Genomic DNA, 22,305 nt, shown 5'->3' on the forward strand with positions numbered 1-22,305 from the left:
TAATGAATATCTTTTAATTTTTTATGCATTTCACTAAATACAAAATAACAGTTATTATTCCATTGCTATGACTTCATGGCATATAAGTGAAAGTAAGTTACTATTTCTAGCATCCAACTCTTTGTGTATATTTTATTATAGCACGCTACTTTCATTTCGTGTTTTTATAACATTGTACTTTAAACATCTATCAAATTATCGCAATGTCATTCAAACACATAACAATTTACATTGCTATAATTACGTATAGATTTTTCAAAGTACAATGTCTAAATAAAAAAAATTAAGCGTAGAATGCTATAATTGGATACATTTACAAAGTACAATGACTTAACAAGAAAAAGAGCTGAAAATACAATGATGTAAATAGAAAGATGAAACAATCTCCATAATTAACCAAAAAGTTCACTAAAAAGTAATAACAACATTTGTCCCATTGTTCTTTTTTATTTTAAAGCAACACAAGAAGAAATCCATAAGAAGAAACACAAACCACTAAATTACAACTCTGCCATCTTATCCTACAAGATGCTTGCTATTTTCACTCGGATTTTACTTTATAAAAGTCGAATTATATTTTAAAAATTAACAAAAAAAAAAGACAAGATAAAGAGAAACAAGCAATAAGCCGATGAGATATTGGAAAAGAGTAAAAAAAAAATCCGGGATTCTATGAATTTTCTTTCTATCAAGATTTAACCAATAAGAAAGAAAATTTAGAAAACACCAATTTGAAGGTAAAATATAATTCACAAAACAAGCTCCCCATAAGGGCATATTTGTAATTAAACACATCAAACCTGGTTTTCCTCTTTTTAGGCTTCATAATTGTAAGCGTTTACTCAAACCTCTTCCTGAAAATATAACAACCCAAAAAAGTAAGACAAAATTTCAAAAACTTTTCGGTATTATTTAAATGACCATTTTACCCTTACTTACACTTTTGACATCATTAGATAGTCCAAGGTCAAAATGGGAATTTTCCGAAATACAATCTTCATGCACAATCGGACCAATATCTCCACCTTTAACACCAAGGTAAATAGCTCTTCTAAACATCCATTTCTCCATTTCTTCACTATAAAAATCTTCAAACACTTCACCACACAAAACACACACACATTGACTTTCATCAGCCACCACCATCCTCTCACCACCAATCTCCGCCACCACCATCCTCTCACCACCCTTCTCCTTAACCCACTCATCAGAGTTTATAAACCACCTCCTGGATGGAGGATATTTACGATTATGCCACTCAATATGTTTTTCAAAACGTTCTTCAAGTTTAAATCTTATCCCACATATATGACATTGATATGGAAGATGAAGATCATCAATTAGGTCACTAATCACAGCTGGATTTGATCTTCGGATAATTTCCGGTTTGAAATCAAAACCGATTATACTTTTTATATCTGAGACAGATGGCGGCTCGTTGTTTGTGGATAATAATACGGGTGACCGGACAACCGCCGGAGCTGGCGGTGAAGGTGGAGACACCGCCGGAGGAGGATCGGGATTTGAAGCTGAAATTATCCCCTTGGCGATAAGTGTACTTAAAAGACTTGAGACGAGTGGCGGCGGCTGTTTTCCGGTGGCAGCAGCGGCGGCGGTGGTGGTATCTGTAACCGGAGATTTTGACGTGGTGGTGACTGGCGGAGGGAGGATCGGGTGGCGGGAAGCGGTGTTTTTTTGCGGTTGAGTTGCTGCCCGACTTTGCACGGGTGATGGGAGTGAAGGTGGTGGAGGACGGTGGTGTGCTGGCGGTTGTACTGGCGGTGATTTGCCGGAAACCGCTGCTTGTGAGCGAGGGTCTCTTTTCGAGCCGCCACCACCGCCGCCGCCGCCAGATTTGCCGGGAACCGCCAGTTGTGAGTTTATGCCATCCCACATGTATTCCTCTTCCTCTGAGTTTTTCCAGCTTTTATTTACCAAAACGCCCTTTTTACTTCCAATGTTGTTTGAAGGCTGTAAATTTGGGGGTGAAACTTTGGGGAATCCATGACCGTTTCTTTGGCCGGAAAGAATGTTGTCGCCGCCATTGCCGCCACTACTGCCGCCAGGTGGATACCAAGAGCTGTCGAATCCTGGCTCTGACTCATAATCAAAATCATTGTCATTCTCACGAATAGAGACTGTATCCACATCTCTTTGTGCTTGTTGAATGTTCTGAAAACAGAAGGGCATTTTAGTCATTTTGCACCATAAAGATCAAAAAAGTAACTATTTGTTAGATTTCGTTTTTACCTTAAGCCTAGGATCAGCACGTGGCCTCATGGCTGCTGTTTTCTCTTGTCTCTCAGGTGAGTCAACTCGGTTTGTGTCATTAGCTGGACTTTTTACCTTCATCACATGTTTTAAAAAAAAAATTATAAAAGTGAACTCAATTAGGAAATTATAATTAGAAGATCACTTCATATTTTGATATCTTGCTATAAAGGGTACCATATAAATTAGGAAACTATTATAAACCTTATGAATTTATACAAAAGTAGGTTGCTATTTCTTACCGAATTCGATTGTTGGAGTCTTTGTCTCTCCAAATACTTTGGATTTACATGAATACTACGCGCAGGGCGTTGACTTTGAGGCTCAGGTCTAGAAGAAGTCAACCCTAAAGGAGAAGAAGAAGAAGAAGTTCCATTTGCATTTGAAGGTTGTTGAAAACCGAGTTCTCTTTCTATAATTTGAAGACATTGAAGAGGGAATACGCCTTTCCATGTTCCAAAAAGATGTCTCATACCCGAATGAACTGCAGAATCAACCTGTCTATATGCCTTGCAGAAGACCTAAAATATGCACCCAAATGGAGCAACTAATTTGTGATAATTAATATCCATATTGAAGAATGAAGAGTGAAGACACTATACATTGTTGAAAACTTGAAATGGGTAATTCAGAAATGGAAGAGAAATGCTACCATTTAATCATAAGTTTAATTTATATTTATATAGATTATAACCACAAGGCATAAGGATACATCAGAGTTACAAAGTTAAAAGAAAAAGTTCCTAATCTTTATGTATTATTTTTCATGTAGAAGACATAAGTAAATGGAATTGTATAGTTAAAAGGCACATGGGGTGACTAAAGTCTAAAGATCTAACCTCAGGTAGTCTGGAAGCAAAGTATTTGATGTAGTCTCTTCCAATATTCTTCACAATACTATCAAGAAGGTATAATGATGGCAATTTTTGATCACTTGGAACCTAAAAACAAGTTCCCATATCACTATATCAGCAACAGTTTTTAACTTACAGAAGGCTCTTCATGAACCTGATATATTATATATGCATTTTCTTGATGATAAATATAATCAATGGATAATAAGAAAAACTTGAGATAGTGAAACCATTCAGAACTTCCATTTCCACAAACTATAACTCACCACATCTCTTTTTCTCTATATGTAAACCCCTTTCAGCTTTAGAGGTGTTTTATATAGTATATTATGAGTACTGAGCATCTCAAATGAAAGACTCTAAATGTACAAAAGACACTACATAAGGAAATGAAGATCAAGCATGATGTTGAATGTTCATTTAGAAGTCGAAGAATGGTTAAAGATTCAACAAAAGATTAGCACATCCCATAAAGCTTGTAATAGTGGAGTGTTGTTTTGCAGCAGTAAGTAAAGAATCACATCACATCAACACCAAGAAGAAAACATGTTCATTCACACTCTGGAATTGATGAGACAAAGTGATTTGAAATGCGTATGAATCCATTAATCACGATTTCCAAATACAATTTAACACTTTTGGAATTAAGGGACGAAATTTAATCAACTGATAGCACTAACAATGATTCTATCGACTATTTCTTTACTCATTCTATTATAGAAACCGAAATCATCACCTCAATAATATTAGTGCAGATAGTGGCGGCTATGGCTTTTGCAGCGTGCAAGTTCTCTCCGGCAATGATAGTCAGGTTAGTAATGATAGGTTTTGAATTGAAAGTCAGCTCAGCCAGTGCTGTTCTATACTGACTCACGAGCTCAAGATGCTGTTGTTGCAGCTGCGATTGCGTTAGCGATTGGGGCTGATAACCTCCTCCGCCTCTTGTCAAATCGCTGCTTTCGGAGTCTCTATCTCTTTCTGCTGTCTGCCGGAACCCTAACGCCGGTTGCCGTTGAACAACTGGCCTGCTACCACCGTTAGGAGTATTACTACTGCGAAGAAACGTCGTCTCTTCGGTTAGCAACCGAGGTTTTTTCAGGGTAGAAAGATCTCTCGATGATCTATCGAATGGTCTACCTCGAGAAGTGTTGTCCATCTCCATAGTTATAACCCGCCAAATCAAAATTAAATCAAAACAAATAAAATAAAACAATACAGAACAGGTTCCATGTTTACAATTAGATTATTACACGGCTTAGCTACAGATATCAACTCTATACAAGTCTTCACAAAAAGAAAAAACAAGTCGGAAAACCCTAACCCTAGCTATCGGCGATTACAAATACATACATGAAAAAAAAAATTAAGAACTATGAAGAATCTTGAAATTCAAATGATTCGGGAAAGATCGATTGATGAAGAATTTAGATGAACAGAGATCCTTAGCTCATCAACACCATCATCATGTTCCTGTTTTGAATCTAGTTTTCGCGTGTGCGCTTGTTCTTGTCGGGACAATATGTGGATAAAAAGGTTTGGGGTTTCATAAATAGAAGATGAACAAATGGGTTCTAGTTCTATGCTAAGCCCAATCTCAATGGGTTTTACCCAAAGCCCAATATTAAAATTTTATTGCTAAAAAATAAAATAGACAATAGGTAGGGTTGTTAATCGGGTTAATCCGATCGGATTTCGGGTTAAACGGGTCGGGTTAGTCGGGTTTTACTAGAAAAAATATTCACCCGAACCCGACCCTAATAAGGTACGGGTTAGTCGGGTTCGGGTTTCGGGTTAGTCGGGTTGAGGTTGAAATGTAAGATGAATTTATATTGTACCATTTTAATACATAATCCACATGTATAGGGACTTAAAATGTAAAGTTGGTATACCATATGAATTTTGGAGTTTCTTTTACCATATGAATATGTAAACAGTGAATAAAATTCATAAAACTATTACAACACAACCGTACTGCATTAAGATTTAAGAAGAGAGGAAAGTTATGTCATTTTATACATCTCTATACATAGTAAATCTACTATCTGGTTTGTTTAAATTAGAAATTTGTATTAGTTGGAAAATTTCATGGGATCTTGAATTCATGTCATTCAACCCAGTAAAAAGTTTTGGTAATATATTCTTAATCGGGTTATTCGGGTTGACCCGAAACCCGAAATGTTTTGAAAAAATCAACCCTAAACCCGATCCTAATAATAATTCGGGTTAGTCGGGTTGACCCAAATAACCCGATTAAGAGTTCTGATTCTATTAAACCGGACCCTAATTACCTTATTCGGGTTTGGGTCGGTCGGGTTAATCGGGTTCGAGTTTTTTTGACACCCCTAACAACAGGTATTGTTGATATGTTTTTTAATACTTTATCTATTTATATGTTTAGAAATGTACATTAAATATTCAAATTTATTAATATCTTAATTTAACTTATTGTATTTATTAATATCAAATTTTGTTAGATAAAAAAAAAACACTTTAATATTTTATTGCATGTGCTAACAATGAATGCTCTCTGGAATGTAAATACCATGTGTATAAGACACTTTCCTAACACAAGTCAAAAAAGTAACTAACACATAACAGAAACCTAAAAATGGGTATAAACGTGATTAATAGACATATAAAGTGAAAGTGACTATATTTCACATCATAATGACACATGATGGCAAACATGCCTAATGTGTACCAACAATAAGATCAAATGTCTTTCACCATCGATATCCATTGCTTTCAAAACCTTCCACCATAAATATCGAATTCAAACCACGTAACATGAGTCAGCATGTATTTTGAGTCATCTTAAACCTAAACTTTCTTATCATACATGCCATTTTTGTTTCTAATTCAATAAGACAATGTGTTTCACACATCTAAATTTATAGCATTCCAACTAATACACATGTCAAAAAGATGGAAAATAAGTGTATTATGTACATGAGGCTCGTTTGTTACATACGAGAGGAAAAAACAAGGTCATTACAAACTTTTTATTGTGGTTAGCATGAACTAGATTGAAAGCAATCTTAATAAGACAACTGAAAATTTTGCCACACTCAAAAAGGCGGAACAAGATGAGATCCGGACTTGTTCTTGATATGTCAATACTATAGACAAGACGAATAATTATATAAAAGTATATAATTATTATACGCTATATTAATACTACGAAAAATTGTTATTTACACTTACAAAGGGTTTTTCATTACACAAAATGTAAACTTGTTGAAGCAATTATGTGAGACAGTCTTCACCGTACCTACCAAAGTACACACTAAAGTTTTGAATTATAACCAGAATCTCGATAAGATAGAGTGATACTTGCGTATAGATTTATACAAGACTGACAATCTCGCACTTAAGTTGTTAGCTACAGCTAGACCGGCAGATGTGGGGTGACAAATGTCTAACGTTCCGACGCTTGAAAAACATCACGGCAGGCCAACTTCGGTTTTAGCATGGTTGTGATAATTCACATGGAATATCAATGATACATTTAGTTTAGGAGGTAACATGCTTTCAAATGGTTTTATATAAGAATAAAACTATGTAATACTATTTTAAGTATATAAATACTTGCATATTTTTTGTCTTTGCGTTTTAAGACTACAACTCATTTTAAGAAAATATTGGATTTTCTGGGAACAAATACTATCATTTTTGCAAGGAAAATTTTTCAAATTTTTATCCATACAAAACTTTTAGGAACTCATCAACTTAATTGTTGACACTTTTCAAAACTATTTGTATTCTCAGGAAACCGTTAAACGGTAGTCACAAGGCTTTTGAGGATGGGACGTTACGATCTCGTACAATTCATTTTTGTGATCATAATGTAATTGGTTTTGAAACATACAATACTTGGAAAGAGTATAACATTCTCAATTATATTTATGGTGGTTGTGTTTGTTTTGATCACTATTGTACATTATGTTGTGATATTATTCATGAAGTCATCCACCCCCAGACGTTTCCGTCATCCTGGTTTAGGGGTATGACAGTGTGGGTTAATCTCATACTCAAATTATCTATTTCAAAGTACTCGTGAATATTACAGCAATATCATTGTTATGTCTAAAACCCTTTAGACAATCTACAATTCAATTCATTACAGTCTTGATTCATTACTTACTTCCAAAAGTATGATCGACTTTAGATGTTTGAACAATCTAATTATTCGGGAAGTAAAATATGCAAAATGAAACACAAAATAAATAATAGATAGAACGTAATAATCCAACTCATAAATAAATCTCCATTACTCAATCACCAAAAGTCAATTGTATTTATTTCATTACAAGTTTCGAAACTAAGTATCTAACTACTAAAACTAACATAATCCTTCAGACTAATGCTTCTAGCATGTTGAACGTGTTTGACCCTACTTAGACCGTTTGTGAGGGGATCTGCAGGATTCTCTTCTGACAATACCTTTTTCACAACGAGGTGACCTTCTTCTACTCTATGTCTAATGAAATGGTATTTTCTGTCGATATGCCTTATCTGTCATGATCTCTTGGTTCCTTTGTTAAGGTAACCGCCCCTTCATTATTACATAAAATCTTTATTGACTCCTTGATGGCTGGAACAACTCCAAGGTCTCTGATTAAGTTTTTCAACCAAATAGCCTCCTTCGATGCTTCGCTTCACGCTATGTACTCTGATTCACAAGTAAAATCAGCCACCGTATCCTGTTTGGAACTTTTCCAGGTTACTACTCCTTCATTAAGGGTAAACACCCGGTCAGATTGAGAACGAAATATGTCTCTGTTTGTATGAAAGTTGGCATCACTATACCCAGTTACTCTTAGGTTATCACTGCCATCAAGCACAAGGACCCAATCCTTAGTTCTTCGCATATACTTAAGAATATCCGTAACTGCTATCCAATGAGCTATATCTAGATTTCCTTGATAACGACTGACCATGCTCAAAGCAAAAGCCACACCAGGGCGTGTACATGTCATATCATACATGATAGATCCAACGTCAGAAGCATATGGAACTCTACTCATTTCTGCTATCTCTACATCAGTACTCAGGCTATGAATCTTACTGAGTTTGGTATTACTCTGTATGGGTAGTTCTCTTTTATTGGAATTCTCCATACTAAAGCGCTTTAATACCTTTTCCAAGTATGTATTTTGACTAAGTCCAATTAGTCTTTTACTCATGTCTTAAAATCCTTATCCCTATAATATAGGCAACCTCTCTCAGATCCTTCATAGCGAAACACTTTCCAAGCCAAGACTTAACCTCTTGCAATATTAGAATACCGTTTCCTATAAGAAGTATGTCATCAACATACAAAACCAGAAAGATTACTATACTCCTAATAGATTTTACATATACACAAGATTCGTTTACACTTCTGGAGAAACAAAAACTCTTTGACTTTCTCGTCAAAACAAAAATTCCATTTGCGAGAACCTTGTTTCAATCCACACTTTATTCGGATACTTTGCATCTACAAACCCTCTAGCTGACTCATGTAAACATCATCAGCCAACTTCCCATTAAGGAAAGTAGTTTGGACATCTATATGTCAAATTTCACGCATATGATTGATTGGGACCTTACTAGCAATGTAAATGGGCCACTACGGCCCAATAGCATGTAAAAGTCATTGAGGGTCAATTAGGCATTTAATTGGGTCACCTGAGGCCCAATAAACATGTGCAATTATATTGGGCCCAAAAATCATGATATTGGGCCACAAAGGCCCAATAACACGAATAGAAGGTATTTGAGCCCAACCATTAAATCGCTTACGTTTTATCGAGTTTACGTTCGTATTGTTGGTATTTATTGTATGCTAAATGTCTATTCACAATGTTTATAAAAAATATATCTTAACGTTTGAATTATAACGAAGCTTTAGCTATATATAAATATATATATATATATATATATATATATATATATATATATATATATATATTTAAAATCGTGCGTTATAAGCTTGATATTTTTAACCCAAACATTCATAATTGTTTGTTTGGCCCAAAAACATTTAGATTGACCATTCTGGCCCCTTTTTCTTTAAAAATGGTACTTTTAGTCCCTTTTTATGAAAATTGACATTTTTGGTCATTAAACCATTTTTCTTGACATTTTCCAACCAAACTTTATTTGAATAGTAATTTCAGCCCAAAACTATTGCATTTTCATTTCCAGCCTATATTTGTAAAAAGTTTACATTTTTGGCCTAATTTCCGTAAGTTTTACAATTTTGACCCCAAAATCAAAAACTTTGCATTTTTAGTCCAATTTGGTAATAAAATCATTTTCAACCCCTGAAATAGTTTATTTACGTTTTAGACTCATGGTTTGTTATGTTTTACATTTCAGCCCCTCAAAACTTCATTTTTTTCGCAACCTTGGGCCCAAAAACTCGTGAGGGCCACTAAGCTAAAATTTATGTTTTTGACCCTTTGAAAAGTATTGTTTTCATAAAAATCAGCTTTTATACAAATAAACACCTTATAACCCTTATAAAACCGATAATTTAAATTTACACCCAATCTTTGTTATTTTTGCAAAAATGACACTTGTAAGGTTCTTTGGCTTTGTTTTTCACTTTTTAAACTTAAGGACCCTTAGATCTATAATGTATGTTGTTTATTATGTTTTTGTTTATGATTCTTTCACCCTTTTTGCTATAGATCTCGACTTGAAATATCTCAAATATTTCATATTATCACAATCAAAAACTAAAGAAATCACACATAACATGCAAACACACATAGATCATCACATAATACTTGTATTCTCCCTCAAAAACAAGTAAAAACCGAAAACAAGGGGGTATGAACTCACCTTGCTTAGTTGTTTCGGTTTTGAAGAAGATGTGAAGAAGAATTTTGGTCCTAGCAACACCTTGATGTGGATCTCGAGCTTATGGAGCTTCTAAGGTGTGATCATGGAATAAAACTATGTAAGGAGGAGTTCTTGGTATAACTTGAATATTAGCAAAATCTATAAAGAAACAATTTTTTTTTTATAAATTATAATTTATGAACAAATACTAAGAAAATATATTATAGTTAATATTTCATTAACAAAAACTTTTGAGAAGAAGTAATTTTAAAGTAGTATATTCGATGAAAATTTATAATAACTAAAAATAATAATTTAGTAAATTTATAAATTGTTAAAGATACATATGAAAAATAGATAATAAGTTGTTATTCGTTTTTTTTTGGACTATTCGGTCCTTAGTTTATAAACCAAAACCAATCCAAAATCCAAAATAATAATTCAGTTTTATTGAAAACCAATCCGAATATCCGAACCAAATAGTCCGATCCAAATTGTCCAAATGGACAATTCGGTTTTATCCAAATAGTGAACAGTCTTACTAGGAGGCGCCCATCGGTGGTAGCGACATCATATTCCGAAATGTTGTGCCAACAACTAGGCCATCTCGGTCATCTCCCCAATGACTTCATCTCTTTCCAGTTCAGCCTACACCGTTCGTGCTTCCATGGCAAATAGTTGTTGCCGTAGTGCGACAACCTCAGCCTCTGGAGAACGATCCTGTAACAACCCGGAATCTCAGGTATTATTAAAATTATGTTTTTGGGGTGATTTAAGAGGGGACTCGGCGAGTTGGAGCCTAGACTCGCCGAGTAGGATCGCAGACTTGGTCGTGGGTCCGCGACTGGACTCGACGAGTCCAGATATAGACTCGGCGAGTCGACGCTGTTTAGCGGAAACCCTAACCGTTCAGGTTTGGGACGTATAAAAGGGGTCCATTGGCCGTCATTGTTCGTTTTGACCTTCTGAGAAGAACCCTAAATCGATTAGTGCAGCAGGAGCAAGGATCTTAGGCCATTGTTGGTTATAGAAGAGTGGGTGTGCAAGGAGGAGGAAGGATTGGCTAAAAGAGCAGCAGGGGGGGGTCACATTCTGAGGATTGGGAATACAGAGAATACATCATCCAGGTAAGAATTCGTGTATGCTCTGCTATATTGATGTATTCATGAAATTAGGGTTTATAGAACCCATTTAGTGAATTGATGAAGTAATGCCTTGTTACCCCACGACTATAGTCTTGTATTAGGACCTTTAGAGGTCCAGAAGGTACCATGCATGTGTACTTCGGGACGAGACTTATCTCAGGAAGCAGTTACTCGTCTGCATGGCATGGACTCGCCGAGTTGTTCTTCAGACTCGGCGAGTAGCTTGAAGATTTACTGGGACTCGCCGAGTTGTTCATCAGACTCGGCGAGTGGAGTCGGGGTGGCCCCGCGATTCTTCCACGAGGACCTCGTCGAGTCAAGAGGGATACTCGACGAGTAGAAAGGGAATATTCAGGAATTGGTGAGGACGACTAGACTCGCCGAGTCGCCATGGTACTCGCTGAGTCCAGTCGAGTTGACCGTTGACCGTTGACCAGAGTTGACCTAAGTATGACTTCTTAGGGATAGTCACACTTAGATGATATGAGTGCTAATGAGTTATGTAATGTTATAGGAGGGTTGTAGCTCGTTGGTTTGTGCACGAGTGATTTCAGGAGTTGCTAGTTTTCAGCATTTACGAGGTGAGTCTTCTCACTATACTGTACCCGGAAGGGTTTGACTGTGTGACCGGAAGGTCGGTTATGATATGTGATATGTATGCTATATGTGGTATGTTATATGTTATATGTGCTATGTATGTTATGGGCCGGAAGGCGATTATATTATGGGCCGGAAGGCGATATGATGTGTGATGGACCGGAAGGTCGGCGTGGGTAAGGCCGGAAGGTTTACCCAGCAGGGACGGAAGTCCCCTGAGACACATGGACCGGAAGGTCGGGCCTGGAAAGGCGTATGTGCGTAAGTTGTATATTGGGGAAATCACTAAGCATTTATGCTTACAGTTGTTGTGCATGTATTTCAGGTACTAGTGAGGACCGTGGGAAGGCGTCGGCATGATCGATACACACTGAAGATTGTTTTATGATCTTGGGAGTTTGAATAATTGTATTGACCGAATAATTGAACTGATTATGTCTTGTTTCTAATGGAAATAATTATGTTTTAAAAATGAAAAATTTGTTTGAAAAATTTGAGTTGTTACAATTGGTATCAGAGCCTTGGTTTGAGGGATTCGGGTGCACCTTCGGGGGTAACTGAACTCAAACCGAGGATTTAAAGAAACTTTTCAAATAAAGGCATAAACTTTTGTAAATGGTTTTGTGGTAAGCAAGAAAGAAGCAGTGTGTACGATCAGCCAGCGCCCGAACGGTAAAGATCCCCAAAATACCCTATAATATTATATGATATGAATTGTTATGCATGCTAGAAGACTAGGTATTCATGATAGGACTAGAGTGGCCTGATTTGTGATGCCTTAGTCTAGGGAAGTTGCTTATATGAGATGCTTTGCTAGTGTGCGGGTAGATAGAGCGTATCAGAAGTAGAGTACTCACTATCTGGAGTTTGGGGAGGAGGACTTGGGAGGAACATTGATGCGGTGTGGTCGGTAGTATTGGGCCCGTACTACCGAGGACACCGGGTCAGTGGGAGGCCCAAGTAAGAATCCCTGGATATCTGGGACTGAGTAGGGTTGCGTGTCGAGTACGATTATACTCGGTAGAATCTCTGATAGTTTTATGTTGTATTTCAGAGATATCATGGTTAGACCGCGGCACGGGGCAAGTACGAGCGGTGTGAGTGACGAGGATATTCGTCAGATGATCCACGAGGAGGTGGCGGCGGCGATCCGGGCTGAGATCCCGGAGATGTTTGGGTCTATCAAGACCACCCTGATGGAGACGTTCGACGAGCGGTACGCCGCATTGACTGAGGCTGCAACCGCTGCAGCTACCGCAGCTGTGGCCGCTGCTAGGCCACAGGGGGGGTGATTCATTGCTGTTCCGAGAGTTCAGCAACACGAAGCCACCAGAGTTCGATGGGACGCAGGATCCGATTGCTGCGATGAGGTGGATCGCAGATATAGAGGGGTGCTTCTATACTTGTTCATGCCCGGAGCACCTGAGGGTACGGTTCGCTTTGAACCAGCTCCGTCTGGGAGCGAAGGACTGGTGGAAGTTCGTGACAGCGAATTTCACTTTGGCAGAGACTACAGCGGTGACATGGGAGGGGTTTACTGCCATGTTCAGGGATGAGTACGTTCCCCCAGTGGAGAGGGAACGATTGGTGCAGGAGTTCTTAACCCTCAAGCAGGGTACCGATTCTGTTGCGGTGATTACACGGAAGTTTCATGAGAGGGCGATGTTTTGCCCTGAGCTGGTGTCCTCAGAGCAGGCTCGGATGAGCCGATACTTGGGTGTCTTGCGGAGGGATATCCGGGAGTTTGTGTCAAACTCCACTTACCATACTTTTGCTGAGCTTCAGGCGAATGCCAGGAAGCGCGAGATCGAGTTGGAGACCCAGGCTAGGGAGGAGGCCGAGTCTCAGCGGGTGGATCGGCGACCGGCTCAGTTTCAGCCGGCAGCCAAGCGGACCAAGTCCGCTGATTCGAGGACAGGAGGTTCGAAGGGTCGCACTTGCGGGAAGTGCGGCAAGAGTCATGATGGAGTATGTCGATCTGGTGCTTGCTACAAGTGTGGCAAGGAGGGGCACATTGCTAGGGAGTGCCCCAAGGGATTTTCGGTTTGCTTTCATTGCAACCAGACTGGCCATAGGAAGGCCGAGTGCCCTCAGCTTCTTCAGGGATCTGCACCTGCTGCCGGAGTTCCTACGACTCGACCGGTGAAGGCCGAGGCCCCGAGGGCTCGGGGAAGAGCCTTTCAGCTGACAGCGGAAGAGGTCCGCGCTGCGCCCGATGTTGTGGCAGGTATGTTGTAACTCATGTAATTATTTTAATGTCGATATGTTATGCTTATGTTATTATGCGCGTAGGTACTTTCCTGGTGAACTCTGTGCCTGCCTTAGTGTTATTTGACTCGGGTGCGAGTAGGTCCTTTGTGTCCTTGCCCTTTAGTCAGCATATTGGCGTTAGTCGTGAGTCGTTGAGTCGACCTTTGAGAGTCTCTATAGCTGACGAGAAGGTGATTTGTGCTACGGAGGTTCTTCGGGGATGTGTATTAGAGATTTTCGGGGTTGGATTCCCGATTGATCTGGTTCCTATCGCGATGGGGGATGTCTGTGTCATCGTGGGCATGGACTGGCTGAGCCGGTTCGGCGCTGTCATCGACTGTGAGCGTCAGTTGGTGACTATACGAGACCCTAGAGGGGGAGTTCTTTCGGTATACGGCGAGGGTACCCGTTCGGGGTCAGCTTTTTGTTCGGCCGCTAGGGCGAGGCAGTGTCTACGGCAGGGCTGTAAGGGTTTCGTGGCGTATGTGATGGATACGCGGGAGGTTTCGGAGAAACCGAAGTCAGTTGAGGAAGTTCCGGTGGTGCGCGAGTTTTCAGATGTCTTTCCCGAGGAGTTGCCGGGAGTACCGCCTGTGAGGCAAGTAGAGTTTAGTATCGATCTGGTTCCGGGGGCAGCGCCTATTGCCAAAGTGCCCTATCGTCTTGCACCTCCAGAGATGCAAGAGTTGTCCTCGCAACTCCAGGAGTTGCTGGGAAAGGGATTCATTCGGCCGAGCAGCTCGCCATGGGGAGCACCTATTCTGTTCGTCAAAAAGAAGGATGGTTCACACCGGATGTGCATTGATTACCGGGAGTTGAACAAGCTAACGGTCAAGAACCGTTACCCGTTGCCGAGGATCGATGATTTATTCGATCAGTTGCAGGGAGCATCTTGGTTTTCCAAGATCGATCTGAGGTCAGGATACCATCAGGTGAGAGTACGGGATGAAGACGTCCAGAAGACAGCGTTTAGGACGCGATATGGACATTATGAGTTTGTGGTGATGCCTTTTGGACTCACCAATGCCCCGGCGGTGTTCATGGATCTCATGAACAGGGTATGCAGGCCGATGTTGGATCGGTCGGTGATCGTATTTATCGACGACATTCTGGTGTATTCGAGATCGAGAGAGCAGCATGAGGAGCATTTGAGGGAGGTCCTTGAGGTATTGAGGTCGGAGAAACTTTATGCAAAGTTCTCCAAATGTGACTTCTGGTTGCGGGAAGTCCAGTTTCTAGGACATGTGGTCAATCAGAGAGGGATATTGGTCGATCCGGCCAAGGTTGAGGCGGTGATGAGTTGGGAGGTGCCGAAGTCACCCTCTGAGATCAGAAGTTTCCTTGGGTTGGCAGGGTATTATCGGAGATTTATCAAGGATTTCTCCAAGATCGCAGTGCCACTCACCAGATTGACCCGGAAGGGTGTTACGTTCTCATGGGGGCCCGAACAGCAGACCTCCTTTGAGACACTTCGCCAAAGATTGTGCGAAGCCCCGGTATTAGCTCTTCCAGAAGGGATGGAAGATTTCGTGGTATATTGCGACGCATCGATTTCGGGATTGGGCGCGGTGTTAATGCAGAGGGGTCATGTGATAGCTTCGAGGCAGCTGAAGCCTCATGAGGCGAGATATCCCACGCATGATTTAGAGTTGGGGGCAGTAGTGTTCGCTCTCAAGATTTGGCGTCACTACTTGTATGGGGTTCGATGTACGATATACACGGACCATAAGAGTTTGAAGTATTTGATGGATCAACCCAACCTAAATATGCGTCAGAGGAGGTGGTTGGATGTGGTCAAGGATTATGATTGTGAGATCCTGTACCACCCAGGCAAGGCTAATGTGGTAGCCGATGCATTGAGTCGCAGGGCGGAGAGCACTCCATTGCGAGACGTATGCTTGAGACTGACTGTGATGACTCCAGTATTGAACGCTATTCGTGGGGCCCAGGCAGAGGCTGTGCGCCCAGAAATGCAGAAGAAAGAGCGGGTTGTGGGGTTAATCTCAGAGTTTGTCAAGGATAGTCGAGGCCTTATGACGTTTCAGGGTCGGATTTGGGTACCGTTCGTGGGCGGTACGCGTACTACTTTGATGGAAGAGGCTCATAGATCGAAATTCTCGATCCATCCTGGTGCTACAAAGATGTATTTGGATTTAAAGAAGGAATATTGGTGGCCCTGTATGAAGAGGGACGTGGCATGGTTCGTTGAGAGGTGCTTGACCTGCCGTAGGGTTAAGGCTGAGCATCAGAGACCGCATGGCAAGTTACAGCCATTGGAGATCCCCGAGTGGAAGTGGGAACAGATTACTATGGATTTTATCACCAAATTGCCGAGGACTGCTAGGGGAGTTGATGCAATTTGGGTGATCGTGGATAGGTTGACAAAGAGTGCGCACTTCCTTGCCATCAGTGAGAGTTCTTCGGCGGAGAAATTGGCGGAAATATACGTGAGAGAGGTGGTATCTCGGCACGGGGTGCCGATCTCGATTGTGTCAGACCGTGATGTGCGCTTTACTTCCAGATTCTGGAAGAAATTCCATGAGGAGCTGGGTACTAAATTGCATTTTAGTACCGCATACCATCCCCAGACAGACGGTCAGAGCGAGCGGACAATTCAGACACTGGAGGACATGCTCCGAGCGTGTGTGTTAGACTTCGGGGGTGGTTGGGATGCGTATTTACCATTGGCAGAGTTTTCCTACAACAACAGCCATCATTCGAGCATTGGGATGCCGCCTTTCGAGCTGTTGTATGGTAGGAGGTGTCGGACCCCCATTTGCTGGGGAGAGGTGGGACAGAGAGTGATGGGCAGCACGAAGATCATACTCCAGACGACAGAGCAGATTCAGCAAGTGAGACAAAGATTATTAACTGCCCAGAGCCGACAGAAGAGTTATGCAGACAGGCGCCGATCCGAGCTTGAATTTCAAGTCGGCGACTTCGTTCTCCTGAAGGTCTCTCCTTGGAAAGGAGTGATTCGGTTCAGGAAAAGAGGCAAGTTGGGGCCCCGGTATATTGGGCCATTTCGTGTGATCGCAAGGATAGGTCGGGTAGCCTACCGGTTGGAGTTGCCAGCGGAGTTGGGTCAGATCCATGACACTTTTCATGTGTCGCAGTTGAGGAAGTGCATAGCCGATGAGTCGGCAGTGGTTCCATTGGAGGATATTCAGGTGGATGCGAGTCTGAATTACGCGGAGAGACCAGTGGCTATCAGGGATCGGAAGATCAAGGTTCTGAGGAACAAGGAGGTACCTCTGGTGTTGGTTCAATGGCAACACCGTAAGGGATCAGAAATGACTTGGGAACCGGAGCGCGAAATGCGGGAGCAGCATCCGGAACTATTTGCAGAGTGAGACTTCGAGGGCGAAGTCTAATCCAAGTGGGGGAGAGTTGTAACAGCCCGGAATCTCAGGTATTATTAAAATTATGTTTTTGGGGTGATTTAAGAGGGGACTCGGCGAGTTGGAGCCTAGACTCGCCGAGTAGGATCGCAGACTTGGTCGTGGGTCCGCGACTGGACTCGACGAGTCCAGATATAGACTCGGCGAGTCGACGCTGTTTAGCGGAAACCCTAACCGTTCAGGTTTGGGACGTATAAAAGGGGTCCATTGGCCGTCATTGTTCGTTTTGACCTTCTGAGAAGAACCCTAAATCGATTAGTGCAGCAGGAGCAAGGATCTTAGGCCATTGTTGGTTATAGAAGAGTGGGTGTGCAAGAAGGAGGAAGGATTGGCTAAAAGAGCAGCAGGGGGGGGGTTCACATTCTGAGGATTGGGAATACAGAGAATACATCATCCAGGTAAGAATTCGTGTATGCTCTGCTATATTGATGTATTCATGAAATTAGGGTTTATAGAACCCATTTAGTGAATTGATGAAGTAATGCCTTGTTACCCCACGACTATAGTCTTGTATTAGGACCTTTAGAGGTCCAGAAGGTCCCATGCATGTGTACTTCGGGACGAGACTTATCTCAGGAAGCAGTTACTCGTCTGCATGGCATGGACTCGCCGAGTTGTTCTTCAGACTCGGCGAGTAGCTTGAAGATTTACTGGGACTCGCCGAGTTGTTCATCAGACTCGGCGAGTGGAGTCGGGGTGGCCCCGCGATTCTTCCACGAGGACCTCGTCGAGTCAAGAGGGATACTCGACGAGTAGAAAGGGAATATTCAGGAATTGGTGAGGACGACTAGACTCGCCGAGTCGCCATGGTACTCGCCGAGTCCAGTCGAGTTGACCGTTGACCGTTGACCAGAGTTGACCTAAGTCTGACTTCTTAGGGATAGTCACACTTAGATGATATGAGTGCTAATGAGTTATGTAATGTTATAGGAGGGTTGTAGCTCGTTGGTTTGTGCACGAGTGATTTCAGGAGTTGCTAGTTTTCAGCATTTACGAGGTGAGTCTTCTCACTATACTGTACCCGGAAGGGTTTGACTGTGTGACCGGAAGGTCGGTTATGATATGTGATATGTATGCTATATGTGGTATGTTATATGTTATATGTGCTATGTATGTTATGGGCCGGAAGGCGATTATATTATGGGCCGGAAGGCGATATGATGTGTGATGGACCGGAAGGTCGGCGTGGGTAAGGCCGGAAGGTTTACCCAGCAGGGACGGAAGTCCCCTGAGACACATGGACCGGAAGGTCGGGCCTGGAAAGGCGTATGTGCGTAAGTTGTATATTGGGGAACTCACTAAGCATTTATGCTTACAGTTGTTGTGCATGTATTTCAGGTACTAGTGAGGACCGTGGGAAGGCGTCGGCATGATCGATACACACTGAAGATTGTTTTATGATCTTGGGAGTTTGAATAATTGTATTGACCGAATAATTGAACTGATTATGTCTTGTTTCTAATGGAAATAATTATGTTTTAAAAATGAAAAATTTGTTTGAAAAATTTGAGTTGTTACAGATCCTCTCTCACGGGATTTCTTGGTGGGGCAGTGTGGTTCTGATGTGTCTCATCGGTAGGTGGTGCGACGGAGGCTTCGTCTGTGTCTATTTCCTCCTCCATGTCGTCATCGGTCTCATTAAACTCGTAGTCCGTGTCCGTGTACTCGTCGGGCCCAATGCCATAGTAAATGTATTTCCTTTGTTTATAATAAAAAAAATCATGCTTATAAATGATTTTTTAATAATAATATCCATTAATTCCATAATAATTTTCATAGAAGTCCCAATATTTTGGTTATCGGGTAATTTTCAGAAAAGTCCTAATATTTTGAGCAAACTAACGAAAAAGGACAGAATACCGATTAAATCTACGAAACCGGCCAAAAAGGGTTTTTTCGAAGTTTTAGCCGGTATTTTGTTCTTTTATATAAACAAAAATTAGTTCGGAACTTTTTCATAAATTAGACTAAAATTTTAGGACTTTTCTGGAGATTTCCCTATCTTTTAATACATATACTTACACATATATTTGATGTAACAGGTTTCAAGGTTTTATGTGTATCTTGTAAAAATCGTGACATGCTAATGTCATGACAAAATAGTATATGTTGTGTTAAAAAACCCCTAAACTAAACTTTGGTATGTTAAACAAAGTACAAACTTGATTATTTTACTAAAAACTATTTTTATTAGTAAAATAGTCGTAACATGTTGTCATCATCTTAATGTTTTAAAAACTTGAAAGATTATGCTATTTACACAACATATATTACAAGTAGATAAGTCCATTAATGATTATTTATAAAAAATGTTATGAATAATTTAACAAAAGCGGTATACAAAACAGAACTATTACGACATAAAATTTTGTGTGTCATAATCTGTCCATCATAAAGCTGTTAAAAGAACAAGTTACAAGTTGTATGTCATAAAGCTGTAAAATGTGTGTCATAAAACTGCAGTCATGAATTTACACTAGTAATGTTATTTTCATTATTCAATAATGGGAGTCAAATTTCGCATAAATCCGTTAAGACACTTGTGAGATTTTCTTTCACTGTACCTACACAGCGTATACCGTAAGACCTGTAGTTATAACTAGAGTCTCCTGGAGGGAGAGCGAGATAGTTGTGTATAGATCTATACGAGGTTGACACACACACACACACCTGAGCTGTTCACTATAGGTAGACGGGGCCAGTCTACGGTGACAAATATCTTACCGAAACTGACGCCCGAAGAACGTCATCACAGGCATATCAATCACATCAAACATGATTGTAACGACTTACATAGGCATTAACAACATTATCTTGGATTTACGGAAAAATATACACTTCACTAGTTTTATTAAATATAAAACTACACTTCAATTTTCAGTACCTTATTTATCACCACTCCAGTCTTAAGGTTTTAAGACTGCAAATTTTCATATAACAGAAAATATTGGATTTTCTGGGAACATATTTTTCACAATTACAAACAACTAGAAAACAAAAGACATGCATGCAATTATTCACAGTTTTAAAACGAGACTCACAAACCATTTTTTCACAGAAAATATCAGATTTTCTGGAGCTTTACAAATTATTACAAACAAATATGTTACAAAACTTTTTCCATACAAACATGCTTATGAACTCACCAACATTCTATGTTGACGCTTTTCATAACGACTTGTATTCTCAGGGACTCAGTGAGCAGGTATCAGACCATGGATCTGGGATATTTGCTGTATTTTTGAAATATCATACATTATGTTATTTTTGGTGTAATTTCATGAACAAATACAATTTGTAGCAATGTATGTTGGTATCTTATAATGTATGATGTTTGGTTGCTATGTTTCATTCATATTCAATTGTTATGATATTACAAAATGAAGTCATCCGCCCCCGGACGTTTCCGCCGACCTGGTTCAAGGGTGTGACAATGTCATTGCAATAGAAGCAAGTGACCTCTTTGGGGTCAGAGATAAGGGGAGCATCAAATCTAAATTTTCCTTTAGGTCCTGTACTTGACGGTCAACTTGGGACTTCCCTTTCCAATTTTATTTGGGAGGACCTTTCCTTTCCTCCTATTCCCCTGCCCTATGGCCAGAACAGGCGCACTTGTAGAAGATGAGGTTGTGAAATTGTGACAAAATAGTTTCATTGTTGTTGTTCAAATGATAGGTCAAAATGAATTGATCATAACAACCTGGCAGAGAGTTTGACACTATGTCGATTGCCAACTCTTTGTCAAAATTTACATTGAGCTTGATTACCCTATCCACTTATCGTTGCATTCTCGAAACGTGGTTTCTCACAGACTCTCCATCCTTCATATTGCTAGAAATGAGGGACTTTACCACCTCGTACTTTTCTTAACGTCAAAATAATGACCCTTTAAGGCCCATAAAGGCCCACTTATGCAGCTTAAGGTCCAATAATACAAATTTGAGCCCCGCTAATGTTCAACAGCCCAAAGGCCTAAATCTTAGCTAAGGCCCAAAAATCTAAGGTCCAAACGAAGTCCAAAAGCCCAAGAAGAGTTACAGCAAGGCGTACACTGGTATGCTCAGTGTACCCCTTGGTATGCTTAGTACGCGTTGCGTACCCCTTAGTATGCTCATCTGTCACACCCCAAAACCGGAACGGCGGAAACGTTCTGGGGTGGATGACGTCATGTCAAGTATCACAACACATGCATTATAGTAATCAAAGTACAACAAGACATTGCATTAATAGTAATAATTTTACATGGTTACATTAATACATCAATTCAAAGTAATATAAGTAATAGAATAGATACAACATAATACTAAGCTATCTTCATCAACAGCTCCGAGATGTACCTGTCTAATGCTAACCTGAGAATACAAGTTATTTGAAAAGCGAGTATCAGCATTTTTACAAATGCTGGTGAGTTCATAAGTATTTAGTGACATTTATTCAAATAACTTTATAAAGTAGTAGTTTAAGTGTTTACTGTGTATTAGAGTTCTTTCCAGAAAATCCTATATTTTCTTTTATCAAAGCAGTCTTCTACCAAGACTGGTCAGTGTTATGTGATAAAAAGTAGTTTTCCCTAAATTGCTATCATTATCAAAATACTGAATTTGATTATTAGAGAAAGCAAGAGACGTCAGGGAAATAACATATGCCTCAGCAGTGAGGACTGCTGTCTAAGGCAAGGAATCATAGACTCCAGGAAAGTATCGAATGAACGACACGCCTGGTTTAGTCTAACAAATAGAGACACAGACCCTAGACAGTATCAAATGAAAGATACGTCTTGTAAGGTCAAAACAGTGAATACAGACCCCAGACAGTATCAAATGAAAGATACGTCTTGTAAGGTCAAAACAGAGAAAACAGACCCCAGACAGTATCAAATGAAAGATACGTCTTGTAAGGTCAAAACAGTGTGACTCTGAAAATAAATTACCAGCATACAGTGTAAATTGCTGGCGA

The 22,305-nt window shown here is 40.3% G+C and overlaps 1 protein-coding gene across 1 annotated transcript; it reads right to left on the reverse strand.

Annotated features, from left to right (window-relative positions):
- Positions 1-363: 363 nt before the first annotated feature.
- Positions 364-4,652, reverse strand: LOC145086248 (polyadenylation and cleavage factor homolog 4-like). The gene is made up of 6 exons (XM_079023994.1): positions 3,862-4,652; positions 3,111-3,212; positions 2,514-2,792; positions 2,251-2,346; positions 940-2,172; positions 364-854 (listed from the first exon to the last, which is right to left on the reverse strand). The coding sequence occupies exons 1-6, from the start codon at positions 4,285-4,287 to the stop codon at positions 843-845; spliced, it is 2,148 nt and encodes a 715-aa protein (XP_078880120.1). The 5' UTR covers positions 4,288-4,652; the 3' UTR covers positions 364-842.
- Between the last annotated feature and the right edge of the window lie 17,653 nt (positions 4,653-22,305).

The sequence above is a fragment of the Lactuca serriola genome, chromosome 2 (genome assembly GCF_051521515.1).
Source record: "Lactuca serriola cultivar US96UC23 chromosome 2, Lser_US96UC23_V15, whole genome shotgun sequence".
In the NCBI taxonomy this organism is placed as follows: Eukaryota; Viridiplantae; Streptophyta; class Magnoliopsida; order Asterales; family Asteraceae; genus Lactuca; species Lactuca serriola.

Excerpts from the sequence above, each read along its gene's own strand:
- LOC145086248 (XM_079023994.1), bottom strand. The coding sequence starts at position 4,287 with ATGGAGATGGACAACACTTCTCGAGGTAGACCATTCGATAGATCATCG. Across the intron at positions 2,347-2,513 it reads GACTCCAACAATCGAATTCG|GTAAAAAGTCCAGCTAATGA; the intron begins GTAAGAAATAGC and ends CATGTGATGAAG. Across the intron at positions 2,173-2,250 it reads GTGCTGATCCTAGGCTTAAG|AACATTCAACAAGCACAAAG; the intron begins GTAAAAACGAAA and ends TTCTGTTTTCAG.